We start from the raw sequence: 14,335 nt of genomic DNA on the forward strand, positions 1-14,335 counted from the left end.
CAAGAAAAAACGGCGAATTTCAAATATAATCATAATAAAATCAAAAAATAATATAATAAATATAATAACAACAGATATTTCTATGACTGTGTATACATCATTAAAAATTATAACTGTAACATAACAATCGTGCAGTATAATGAACAAAACTATAAGTAATCATATGGTAATTCAAGTAATTGTATTGGTGTTAATCCCACATTGACCCCTACCAATTACCTAAAAATAAAAACAAAATATAAGATAATTAGAGATTCAAATTTAATTTTTAATAACCTAATATATTTTTAGTACTTATGTAGAATTGTATTATACTATTATACTTGTTTAGGTTTATTTTTAAAATAATATAACCCAACATTTTGTTACAGAACTCGACTAACACGATGGCTTATTATTTTATTAATACTGTTTAGTTTATTAAATTAATTTTTTAATTTCACTGGGAATCAAATATAAAACAAACAGGAAAAAAAAGTATTTAAAAGTTATTAATATTCATTGTTTAAAATTTGTCAATTATCAATACTACAGTAGTCGCACTTTAACATTACTATAGAAAGGTTTTCTAAAAATAAATTTACATTTAACAATGAATAGTACACATTTCATTTCCAAATAATAGCTATTGTTTAAGTATTTTATAAAATGATATAGGTACTTGAAAAGTTTTAAATTAAAATTGACATTTTTGTCACTGAGGTATTATAGTGAAAATAAAAAAAAAATTTAATAAAATAATTCTCAAAGATATAATACATTGGGACAAAAATAACCCGAATTAATATGATGCATGGGAATTACTGAATTTTCTCATATGTCCAGCACAATAAGATCTTGTAATAACAGTCAAATGTTTTCGTGATGATTACACTGTTATTTAAATCACAAATCACTTACATTTAATGAATATAACGCATACTGTAAGAAACATAATGATATAATACATCACACAGTAAAAATAATGCATAAATAGAATAAAATTGTAAAACTAGAAAATGCAATGTCTCATGAAAAAAGATGCACCGATTAGTTTAATTAAATTTATTGGGATTCAGTTATCACAAGCATACTATAAATTATGAAACAAAACAATTTTAACTGATATTGTTAATAGATAATTAACAGTAATATATTTAGAGCAATTATACTCTCTTATTCCAAATAAAAGTAGTAAAATAATTGACGTATTAATTATTATTTATCAATGGAAAAATATTTTTGTACAATATTATAATAGAATAATACAATAATTATTTATTTAAGAAAATATATTATCATTTTAAAATTAATATAAGAAATAATGTAATATGTAAATGAACAATAATGAAATATTTTTTATTTTTTACACTTCATAGATTAAAACATAAAAATCAATAACTTTCTTTAATTATTTTAAAGAAAACTTAACTAATTAGTACAATAAAAGGTACTGAAAATAATATGTTTACCATTTTTGTATGTGCTAACTGAGCAAATTGCGAATTTCCTTATGCATGTGACACAAAAATTCTACATAGGATGGACTATTGTCGATGCCATGATCTTCGACTAAGAAATGTCTCATAACAGTTTCAATTTTATCTTTTTGTCGTATAATTGAAAGCTATAAATAAAATATAGCATTTAACATATATGATATAAATCAGATTAATATTTTGCTACAGAAGTAAACATACTCTCATTGTATGCCTTCGTTCTTTTTGAATTTTAGATAGCACCTGACGAATAGCTTTATTGAGTGGATTATCCAACACAGGAATAGCAGAATGTTCAATATTAACATATGCTATGTTCTGAACACCAAACACGTCTGATAAAAATGTTTGACTTAGACCCATACCAAGCCACAAAAACATATATACCCCATTTTCTATAAACAAAAATATTGTTAAAAAAATAAAAAACCTAGTGTATTTATTTTGATGAAAAAAAAAAATGATTAGGTTACCTAAAATATAAGCTCCATTCTCCGCAAACTTTTCAATAGAACACCTCAACTGATCTGGTATTGGAACATCATCCAAGATTTTTTCATCAGCAAGTGTATGAATAGGAATCAGACGTGGATAGAAATAACCCAATGTAGTAGGAATGTCCGCAGTTATAACCAGATGCATGTTAAACCAACGATCATCAACTGTCAGATCAGGACCTACATAAAAAAATAACATACATTTTAATTTCTATCATAGGTAAATAAAATAAATAGCATACCACCAGACATTGCATCACTTTTAATTAAACAATTAACATATAGAGGCATAAGTTTCATGCATTCGGGCAATATAAGTTGACCAGCTGAAGATGGTGAAGCACAATGTTTTCTATAAGTAGCTAGTATTTGAGCAGTCTTATTAGTAATTGCTTCCTTTACTTGTCGTCCAGAACTTTCCAAAATTTTATACATAACTAAATAAAATCAAAATACAAATTAAAAATTCAATCTGTACTATAAAAACAAACACAACATACCTTGTTTTCCAAAGAAATTCATTATTGTATCTAAGTCACAACTACGATATAATTCACCCATTTGTCCACTAGAACGTAATGATAGATTTAATATACGGACACGCCTTTGTCCACTACATGACGTGTATAACATGGCTGTTTGTACTAATACTCCATCTTGTTCATCTAGCTTATCATCATGTTTTACTTCAATTGCAATAGCCTGGAAATACATGGTTTAATACAATTAATAATGTGTTAAATGGCAAAACCAACGATATAACATATGACATAAAGTTCACTGATTTGGATTGACTAAAAATCCAGAGGAATAGTGTTGTGTATTATTATTTGTTACATATTATAAATTTAAAAGTATCGAATAATTACTTTGAAGGTTTCTTTAAGGGGTCAGTGATGTAAAACATAAAGCCAAAGTGTTGCTCACTTTTAAACATGGATAAATAGGTAATGGGTATTGATACAACTATTTAAGATAAATATGACATTTTATCACTATATATTTAAAATATGTGTAGTATAAAAGAAAAATACATTTAAGTACAACAATTTTTTTTTTTAATTTAGTGAAAGTAGATCACATTCTAGATGCACATTTTGAGATTAGGTACCTAAATATTAATAAGTAATAACTCATCAAAAAATATTATATTTAATAAAAAATTGTTTTTTTTAAACTTACTTTATCACAATCAATAGCAGCCAACTCAACATCGGTAGAATTCGACATAAAAAAATGTCCATAGAAATCAGTGGGACGAGTACCAGTAGATGTTCGTACTCGCATTACAGCATCAAAGACAGTTGGTCGACTAATGTCATGTTTCAAATCAGACAAGAATCGTTGACCATCAACTTCAGCCTATAAATGTTGAAATATTAATTGCATTATGATAAAATTACAGTAAAATTATAGTATGAACATATTATAATTAATTAATAACAAAACATTAAATCTAAACAACTTACTTGGAAATATGTGTATTTGAAAATTTCACCCCCACTAATTTTAGAAATTTGACCGATTGTAGGCAAATCTATATAAGAATTATTAGTGATGAATAGATCAACACTACACCCGACTTGAACGCACTCTTCTCCTAATTCTTTATACACATTTGTTTGCGGGTCTGTTTACAGATACATTTATGAGTATTTTATCAGAAAAATTTAAAAATTATTCAAGATTTATCTTACTCAAAATAGTTTTTTCCTTATCTGTGGCAAGTAATTTTCGATCTTCACGATTTTTAAGTTTACCTGGAGCTTCTGCTATTGGTAAGGATGAATGAAATACAAATAATTTACCACAACAATCAGCATTCTAAAGAAACAATGTTTTGAAAATAAATAATTAAAAATTGCTAAAAGCCCTGATAGAAAAAGAACATTACATATAAACATTGTTATTCAATTATCTTAAGAATAGATCTTACAGTATTGCAAAACGAAATATACCTTCAATGCTTCCATTCCTGCTTTTATTGCTGGTAGAAGAATAGTTTCAGTTATCCTTGTTTCATTGAACAGAGTGGGAATTTGTTCCATAAGTACATCAATAACTTGAGAAGATTGTTCTGGATCGCATAAGAACCCATCTAACAATGGCATAAACACTTCTGAAGTGTCACCAACAATCATCATTTGAGGAACAGCTAATGTTTCCTAAAATATATTTTATTATTTTCATTACTAATTTAGTTGTGGAGACAATATTCCGTAACATTTAAACACAATTGACAATACTAATGGTTTTATGAGGTTTTAATTTGACAGATTTTAAATTAACCATCAGTCTGGTAGATTTACTTTATACTAAACAAATGGTTGGTCACGAGGTCCATAGGTTATGTAATATCATATATTTAACAAATGGCTTGGTAAAATTATAGCTTAATATATATCTGCTACAAATTTAGTGCATTTATAGTAGATATGTAAAATAAAAAGCTAAAAAGTTGATAGTGGTCAATGGTTCACAAAAATAAACCATGAGTATTTAAATTTTAAAGCAAGATATGAGCATTTGTAAATAATAAAATTGTACAATCTAAATTTAGTTTAAGTATATAATTATGTTTCTTACCTTTATATTATAAAAATGGACAGTTGTATCATAAGTTATAAAACCAACACGTATTTTACTTTTTTTATTTCCCAATTCAGTTGGTAATTGAGTTAATAACTCTTTCATGAAAGCACATAAGAGTCGAACAAGTCCAGATTTTATATTATTATAAGAAACATCTATAACAAATATATATGCAGGAGGTTTTGGTTGCATTTCTTTCTGGAAAATATAAATAAATATATTATATTAAATTTAACTTCTATAGTCTACTGATCAAAACTAATACAGTGAACCTCCTTTAACGGACACCTCCAAATAACGGATAGAATTTTGGGAACAGTGAAATGTGTACTCAATGTATTTCCCCTCTTATAAGCGGACAACATTTAAGCGACTGAGAGTGTCCAGTATTTAGAGGTTTCACTGTATATTATATATTTATTTATTAAAAAAGCAAATACTATATCTGAAACAGTTACCCATAGTTATCATTATTAGATTAGGCAATGAAAATAATAATAAGCAAACTAATTTATTTTTCACACAATATCAATGAAGCAAATAGTTAGAGAAAGTAATTAAAGTAGTCAAAAGAACATCTTTAATATGCAGTACTGGAACTTTGAAATCAACTAACACAGGATGGCTAACAGACTCCTTAAAAAATAAAACAAAGTAAACAGTTCATATGCAGCGATGCTCAGATTGAATAACTAATAAATAGATAGTATGTATCTCTCATTTTACTATATACTTGAATAAACAATCCTGCTTTTAATCAGAATCTATACTGGTGTATAGTTATAAGTAATAGAACTTTTTAATCTTGCAAAGTTTTCACTATCAGTTATTCTAAACACATTCAACGCTGCTGACCTGATTGTGTGTCATTACAAGTTGTTCACTTATATCAGTAACGCATTTACGAGTCATATCAACTCTGTTTCAATTCATCATAACAGAACTTATTTAGTAGATCAGAAGCCATGGTTTTATTTTATCATAAGCTTTTATTATTACATAAATAAAATATACCATATTAAAAATAATAGAATTACCGATGTGAGCTAATTTTATGTTTGGGAAGAATTACTATAGCCAATGTACATGTATTGTTCCATCATGAAATTTAAGGGAATGATTGTGAATAAACATAAAATAAATAAATCATGGTTAATTAGGTTATGTATTTCAGTTGCAATTAAACGTGGGATTTTTTGTTAAGACTTGCCGTGACACATTGACTTTATATATTATGCAATCAGCAATGACACATTAATGTGTCACAGACATGAAAGGTGTTAGAAAAAATATCGCTTATATCTACAAGTTCTAGAAAATTAAAATATTTTATTTTAAGTTTAGATATTTAATTTGTCTTATAATTTAAAAGTTTTTTGTTATACATACCCTACAATATTCTTTTGGGACAATAAATTCATATGATCCAAAACATAATTCAGGCCTTTCAGAGCGGTCAAGTCGTTGACCAGTATGATCCAAATGTTGGAAATATTCAACCGGAACTATAAAAGATGTATTTTGTTAAAAATGTATTATTAATTTATGAACACAAAAAAATTACCTTCAGTTGTAGCTTTACATAAAAGGCAAGTAAAATGTTTTCCGCCATCAATGAACTGCATAAATGGACTCATGTAAGCTTTACACCTCTTACATCTAACTGGTCCAATTTCTCCAGTATTTATAATAGGTAGAGGATATTCATCTGGTTTTATTTTTGCTAATGGACTTATAACTAATCCAAAAGGTACAGATGTCTGCAAATATTTTAAAAGCAGTTATTTATATCAATTATTTAAAACTAAAATAAAAATGTATTCACCTGTTTCATAATATCCGTTGTAGTAGGTACACAATACATAGTTGATCTTATTAATCTAGGTGATGCATTACCAGAATCTTGCACAGTAAAATCTGTAGTAACTAAAGGAGGTACTAAACCTCTTTGATTAGTTAAAAATAAACCACTTTTACTCTGCTGGTCGTCTTGTATAACTTGTACCTGAAAAAAATAAAATTGTGTCATTATTATCTTTGATTATCTAACAAATTTAATATGGTTTAATACTTACTGGACTTGGCATTTGGTCAGGATCTAATCTCCTACTTGGAGCTGGCTGACCCATATAAGCTGGTGTACCTTGATTAAAACCTGGTTGTTGAGGTTGATACCCAGGTTGTTGAGGTGGATACCCTGGTTGTTGAGGTGGATAACCAGGTTGTTGAGGATGAAAACCGTTATGTTGTTGTGAATATCCAGGTTGTTGATGTTGTTGAGATGCTAAGCCAGGCTGTTGAGGAAGGTAACCGGCTTGTTGCGATGGTAAATTACCAGTTTGAGGAGGAAAACCCATTTGTTGAGATGGCAAATTTCCTGGCTGAGGAGGAAAACCTTGTTGCTGCTGAGGTGGAAAACCTGATTGCTGGGATATTAAATTGGGTTGTTGCAGTGGCGAATTATTAGGTAGTGGTGGAAAGCCTGGCTGCTGCATTGTTGAATTAGGTTGTGGTGGTAAACCTGGCTGCTTAAGTATTGAATTAGGTTGCAGTGGAAATCCTGGCTGCTGCAGAGTCGAATTAGGTTGAGGTGGAAATCCTGGTTGTTGCGATGATGAATTGGATTGTGGTGGGAAACCTGGTTGTTGCAAAGTTGAACTGGGTTGAGGTGGGAAATCTGGCTGCTGCAGAGTTGAAGCGGGTTGAGGTGGAAAGCCTGACTGCAGTGGTGTCGAAATAGGTTGAGGTGGAAATCCTGGTTGTTGCGATGATGAATTGAATTGTGATGGTAAACCTGGCTGCTTTAGTATTGAATTTGATGGAGGTGGAAAACCTGGTTGCTGAGATGTAGAACTAGGTTGAGGTGGAAAACCTGGCTGCTGTAGAGTTGAATTAGGTTGTGGTGGAAATCCTGGTTGCTGAGGTGTTAAATTTGGTTGAGGTGGAAATCCTGGTAGCTGAGGTTTTAAATTGGGTTGTGGTGGAAATCCTGGCTGCTGCAGAGTCGAATTAGGTTGAGGTGAAAATCCTGGTTGTTGCGATGTTGAATTGAATTGTGGTGGGAAACCTGGTTGCTGCAAAGTTGAACTAGGTTGAGGTGGGAAATCTGACTGCTGCAGAGTTGAATTGGGCTGAAGTGGAAATCTTGGCAGTTGAGATGATGAATTAGGTTGTGGTGGAAAGCCTGGCTGCAATGGCATCGAATTAGGTTGGGGCGGGAAACCCGGTTGCTGTAGAGTAGAATTGGATGGAGGTGAAAAACTTGGCTGCTGAGATGTTGAATTGGGTAATGGCGGAAAACCTTGCTGATTTGGTTTTAAATTTGTTTGTGGTAAAAATCCTGATTGCTGAAGTTTTGGATTTGCTTGTGGTGGTGGAAAACCAGACTGTTGCAGTGTTGAACTAGGTTGAGACGGAAAGCCTGGTTGCTGGGATTTTGAATTAACTTGTGGTGGAAAACCTGACTGCTGCAACATTGAATTAGGTTGAGGTGGAATACCTGGTTGCTGCTGTTTCAAATTAGCTTGAGGTGGAAAACCCACCTGCTGTGGTGTGGAATTAGATTGTTTTGAAAAATCTTGTTGAGTTATTGAATTAGACTGTGGCTGAAAATCTGGCTGTGACACTTTTGATTGTTGTAGTGGATAATTTGACGGCTGAGATTGATACTCTAATTTTTGAGTAGGTAAATTTGATTGAGATGGAAAATGTTCAGCCAAATTTGGTTCTTGGACATTGCCTGAATACGGTATTTGAGAACGAGATTGAGGTGGAACAACAGAAAAAGCTGATTGAGTTGGTTGAGATAAAGAACTTAATCCAGAACCAATTTGATTGGTAATAAAACTTGAGTTATTTGTACTAAATTCATTAGATTTTGCATACATTGCCTCATTTGAATTATTTGGTGTGCCATTATTAAAATCTCTCGATTCTTGCTTAATAATTCCATCATGAATATTTGATTGAATACTATTTCCAGGAAAAGGAGATTGTGGTACCATATTATTGGTCTTGTCTTGAAAATTATCCGAGGAATGTACATTTTGGTTAGAACTTCCTCCAAAAAGTGCTGATGAAGAAAATTGCTTAGGAGGTCCAGTTAGTTCAACATTAAAATTGGCAGGTGAATATGACAGTGGAGTATTTACTTGTGATCCACTTGAAAAATTGCTAATATTACTTTGCTAGAAAATTAAAATAATATATAATTTTTGATACATCATGAATTTCTTATAAAAAATAACAAAACTATAAATTACCAAGGTATTGTTTTGAAATGATGGCTGTGAAGATCCATTATTAAATCCCAGTTGTGAAAATTGATCATTCAACTGTCCATCAGCCTGGTTATAAGACGGTACATCTATAATTAAAATAAATGATGTAAGTATGTTATATTTTAATCAATTAATGGAATAAAAAGAAATTTATTTACCTACTTATTCATTTGAACAAAACTATTGTTACATTATTATTAGTAGTAATTACTATCATTAATTATCAACAATAATTGTTTTTGTAATGTTAATTTTTATATGTATAGATGTTTAAAACACATTATTTTATGCAATATTTAAAAAAAAATTTGTACAGTAAATTTAGAAAATACATTTTTAATTTAAAAATATTACAATGATCGTTATAAAACTAGCAATTTCTGGAATTTATTTAATTTGATTAAAAATATTATATTTAATCAATATTTAAAGCACCAATTCTACTTTATAATATATATATGTATATTTTTAAACTGATTATGATAGGTAAGTGCTTCAGTAAACAAATTATAACTCCTAAACCCATAAGTTGATAACGTATAAATGATATTTTACACTTAGAATAAATATTCAGCAGATTTTATGTAACTAGAAGATCATTTGACCATTATCAAATTTAAATATATATAAAAAAATTTAAATAACAATACATCAATGCTTTAAGTTTAAAGGCCAATTATAATTTTAAAAAAAAGGTAATCATTTTATATTTAATCATTATAATTACCATTATACTTGTTACTAGTATAAATCCAAAACATATCAGTGTAAACATTCAAAGAGCTTGTTACTTACTATTTGATGATGAATTATGTTGACCATTTTGTTGTGATGTCGGAGGAGCGCCATAATTTTGTGGTGGACGCTCTTGTGCAAACTGAGAATTATTCATTTCTTGATCAACTAAAATAACGTTACATATACTGTAAAAACAATCAAACTATAAGATGATGATCTACACAATATGAACTAATTGATAGGTACCAAAGCAAAATATAGTACACACTCTTACCAGTTTGAAAATATCCCAAAATATTGGAAAATACCAACTGTAAATTGTGGCCTTTTTTTCACTCGGACATTTACAAATAATTTTAATTGTACTTAGCTCTTAGGTCTTAACATCATATATGATACATCAACTGGTCGGACAGAGCTAAAAACAGTGAAAACGCTATACGTGCCACGTAAGTGTGTATTGCGCATGCGCCACCAAGGCCACGTTCCGAACTATTTCGTAGCCAATCAGAACAATTGGAAACCGCGGTATTACTATGAATTCAAAATTCTGTTAATGACGAATGATGATCATATTCAACATATTTTCAAAGTTCAAACCCCAAATATTATGTTTATGTAGAATCCTGGAATAAAATGGAATCTATGATAAAATAATATCATAAAGTATTATCATTTTATTTCGTTAATTGCGTAAAAGGGATCAATTTCATATTTGGATAGATACGCAATAATTAAAAAGAAACTTTTTTTATTAATTCAATGAAAAATGTCGTTACAAAACCGATAATAGTTCCCATAAATTATAATATTAGTACCTATGCATCTATGTATGTATATAATATATATATGTATGTATATATATTATATTTAATCATAGACGAATCTAGGAATTCATAACAGGGTGTGCCGTTACCTCAAAAAGGCCTTCTGTAGTTCAAAATACCTCTCAATAACTGCAGTTATCACACATTTAAAATATGTTTCCCATTTAAAATAAGATTAATAATATTAAATAATATTATTAAGATTAATTTTTATTATCTAGTTTAGATGCTATTTTTCATGCTGTAAAATACACATGTAATGTTTTAAAATTATTCAATTTAATAAACTACAATTATTGCAAAGTTCAATATATTTTGTTTCTCATTATTTTTTTTTTGGACATACTTACAAAGTTACAACCAACAATTAAATTGTTTATCAATTATGTTTAAAATTCTTGGAAGTTTATTATAACATCTTATTTTTATTGTTATTAATAACAAAGAATTGTATTAAATATATAATATATAACTGGTATCTAGTAATAGGCGACATGATGATATATTGATATTATACTTATAATAATACTTCTGTGTTAAATGTTAATACTTAATACGAAATAAAGTATTTTTTATTTTGTCAATAACCATAAAAATGATAATTATTGGTAAAATTAAATTACATAAAATAACTATGATTATGGCTATAAATTACAACTATAACCGTGCTAAAAATAAACAGGCATGTTTTCTCTTTTCTTGAAAATATTGCTGATCTTTTATCAACTATGCTTATTACTATAATATTTATTAACAATATTAAATTGTACCCATAAAAATGTATTAAAATTAAAATACAAATTGTTTAATGTTTAGACTCAATACCATTGTAACTGAAATGAGTATTATGGGCCCTACACAACTTTATACGAGACGCAGGGAGTGCCCTGGCACACTAGGCACACCCTGTAGATTCGCCCATGTATTTAATATAATATAAATTGAATTACAAAATAAATATCATCGTTATTCATTGTTCTATTGAAATTATATGAGCTTCTCTTTCGTTGCTTAAGTTTATAGTTTATATAGTTAGATACTACTGAAGTACTGAAGAGTATATGGGAATGGATACAACCTATATGGTCATATGGACCACCTGTCAATAAATTGCATTTTTACTACCCAATTATCGATAAGCCTTTAGACATTTTATTTAATTTATATATTGTTTGACACCTATATTGAGGTACTAGTGATATAATGTAAAGTAAAATAACTTTTATTACCGTAAAGGCGTAAATTCCCTATGTAGAGCTTTCCGTACTGTTATGCTATTATTTGAGTGTTTAATAATAATAATTTGATATCAATAATTTTTTTTTGTTTGTAATAATTAATTAAATTTGTTCTTTTTTCCGCGTTCTTTTCTTCCTTGGTATTTTTTACCGATTATCATTTATGTACCTAGGAGCTAAGGCATTGGTAAAATTATACACCACTCACTGTTATAACTTCTAAGTATGTTTTAATATTATTGATGTCCCAATTAACTAGCAATCATTTGCAAGACCTAAACAAAAATCTAGATAAAAGATCGCACGCAATTAACTATTAATCAATATTACATTAATTTTTCCACCCTGGGAATGATATAAATTAATATGCACAAAATTTCATATAGGTGTAAAATTATCAATTATTATTACAAGATAATTTTCAAATTTTCTTGAAAATCATTAAAGGTTACTTATGAGAATATTTTTTTGTACAAACCTATTTTGAAAAAAATTGGTTTTGTTATTTTTATCGTTATCATTTTATAAGTATTTTACTATTTTGTCCGACTATATTATGTTTTAATACTCATTTCAAAGCAGAATATTTTTCTAAGACTTTCAAACGGAAATGGATCATTCCTATGTATTTAATGTTTTAAGTATTGTAACCTTACAGGGGACAAACGTCTTGAGACCGGTAGTGCCGGTAGTGGGTACCACACCTACTCTCTGACCCCTGCCAATCTGCTATGTCTTTAGGTACTTTGATTAGTGATAAAATACTTATAAAAAATTATAAAATGTCTATAATGTTCGGGTTTTTGAACATTTTAGTATTTACTATTTTACCCAATTAGATTCAGTAAATTCGAACAATTTCTATACCTACACCTACTACATTCACAAAGACATATAAACAAGAATCTCAATGGGGCTAAAGGGGCTTAGTCTCCTACCACTAGACTCTCAAAAATGTACAGTTTTTTAGCTGTGTAGGATAGGAGCACCCTCCACTCAGTTTGATTTCAAAAATGTTAGTCTTCCTTGACATTTTAATGAAATTTGTAACTTTGGACAGGCATGGTATTATTGGTATTTGGTATTGTATTGCAGTATTGCATGTTGAACGATAGAATATTACCTATATTTTTACATATATACCAATACCTACCTGGATACTTTTATAGTATCAATAGTATAGTTCTATAATGTTACACAAATACATTTACTTCTTATATTTGTACGAGCCCGAGGCAAAAATAGCTTCGTTTTAAAGTAAAACAATGTGGAGGAGCTAAGGGATAATGCCGATAACGGTACCAACTCAGTGGTGCTATTGTATATTTTTCTTAAATGGTCAAATAATCAAACAAATTAAAATACAATATGAAGCAAGATTGCTAAAACATGATTTGATACATACTCTATTGTAAAGGTTTTTTTTTCAAGATCGTGATTAGATTAATTAAGAATAATAGTTATATTTGTCTTTAGAATTTCTATAGCACTATAGCATCAGCATCTTAATATAATATATGTATGATTAATAAATATTTTATTATTAAAATAATTTCACCCTACATAAAAAACAAAAAATTTATTATCATTATATTAGATTTTTAGTGCTTTCCTAATACATATCTACTCAATTTTGTATAATTATTTATTTATATTTAGTTATCTGTGCGTACAATTTCATAGAATTATATTTCCAAACCTTAAAAAATTATAGCAATGTTATTCCACAACAAGTGAACTGATTTTACAACCAGACAGCGACAAATGATCTTTTCCCTCTCAAATGACACCACTCGATGTCCATAGGTTTAATATAATTATTTAAGTACAATGTTGAGAAATTGGTGCACACTGCACAGGTATAAATGATAGATATGTCAGCGAGTCAGCCAGTTATATAATTCCTCTTAAAACAAAGTTTTTTTTATTGAACAATAAAGTATACAGTATACTTCCATTTAAATACTAACCAGTAGATATCAGGTAATGAATTCCTGAAAATTTCAACCACAGCTCAAGTGTATTTTATTTTATAATTTGAAGATTTCTTTCTTAAAAAATATTTTTAAATTTAAAATAACTTCTACTTATAGGTACCTATTGGCTATTACTCTTAAGTCTTAAACATAGAAATAGATTATTAAAGTGTACAGATAAATATATTTATTGTTTGATAAATCTATTTTTATATATTGACATTAATTAATTTATCCTTATTTATAAATGATATTTGCATATTGACTATATATACCTAATACCTATGATAGTATGCTTCTGATAAAACTATTTTAATCATTTTACAAATATAGTAGTTGCCTATTTAATTACTATTACCACATTTAATTAACTCTAACACACTTCAAACATATTAATGTAGGTATATCATCAACCCAAAACCCATAGACATATGAGGGTATATTTAAATGTCAACTAGGTGGATAACCTAGATATATTTGTCACAAGGTTAGCAATTTCAAAATTAAGAAAGATGCAAAACATTTATAAAATAAAATTATAACTCCAAAACGCCAAGGATAAAAATAAACAAATAATAAGCAAAACCACTACAAATTTAATTTTATTAATATTCAAAATACTGATAGAAAATTATAATTGTACATTTCAAAATAATCCTTTACAAACAACAATGGAAAATTAACATTGAAGGGACTAAAATAATTTTCT

The 14,335-nt window shown here is 28.5% G+C and overlaps 1 protein-coding gene across 2 annotated transcripts; it reads right to left on the minus strand.

The window, feature by feature from the left end:
• Nucleotides 1–4: 4 nt before the first annotated feature.
• Sec24CD (COPII coat complex component secretory 24CD) lies at nt 5–10,018 on the minus strand. Of its 2 annotated transcripts, none has more exons than XM_089228412.1 (18): nt 9,860–10,018; nt 9,643–9,770; nt 8,830–8,933; nt 6,643–8,754; nt 6,393–6,572; nt 6,132–6,327; nt 5,957–6,072; nt 4,562–4,765; nt 3,934–4,140; nt 3,673–3,799; nt 3,445–3,605; nt 3,158–3,337; nt 2,476–2,677; nt 2,218–2,412; nt 1,952–2,155; nt 1,680–1,873; nt 1,452–1,606; nt 5–219 (listed from the first exon to the last, which is right to left on the minus strand). In XM_089228412.1, exons 2-17 carry the CDS (start codon nt 9,737–9,739, stop codon nt 1,466–1,468), a joined length of 4,620 nt encoding a protein of 1,539 aa, XP_089084538.1. In that variant the 5' UTR covers nt 9,740–9,770; nt 9,860–10,018; the 3' UTR covers nt 5–219; nt 1,452–1,465. The 2 variants fall into 2 exon arrangements, with proteins under 2 accessions (XP_089084538.1, XP_089084539.1); XM_089228413.1 differs by having other exon boundaries at nt 9,643–9,750; nt 9,860–10,016.
• Nucleotides 10,019–14,335: the final 4,317 nt, after the last annotated feature.

The sequence above is a fragment of the Diuraphis noxia genome, unplaced genomic scaffold, assembly GCF_037042655.1.
Source record: "Diuraphis noxia isolate RWA-SAM2 unplaced genomic scaffold, SU_Dnox_SAM2 contig0005, whole genome shotgun sequence".
In the NCBI taxonomy this organism is placed as follows: Eukaryota; Metazoa; Arthropoda; class Insecta; order Hemiptera; family Aphididae; genus Diuraphis; species Diuraphis noxia.

Coding starts and splice junctions, on each gene's coding strand:
- Sec24CD (XM_089228412.1), bottom strand. CDS start 9,739: ATGAATAATTCTCAGTTTGCACAAGAGCGTCCACCACAAAATTATGGC. Junction 8,755..8,829: donor CATTTCAAAACAATACCTTG/GTAATTTATAGT, acceptor TTAATTTTCTAG/CAAAGTAATATTAGCAATTT. Junction 1,607..1,679: donor AACGAAGGCATACAATGAGA/GTATGTTTACTT, acceptor TTTTATTTATAG/CTTTCAATTATACGACAAAA.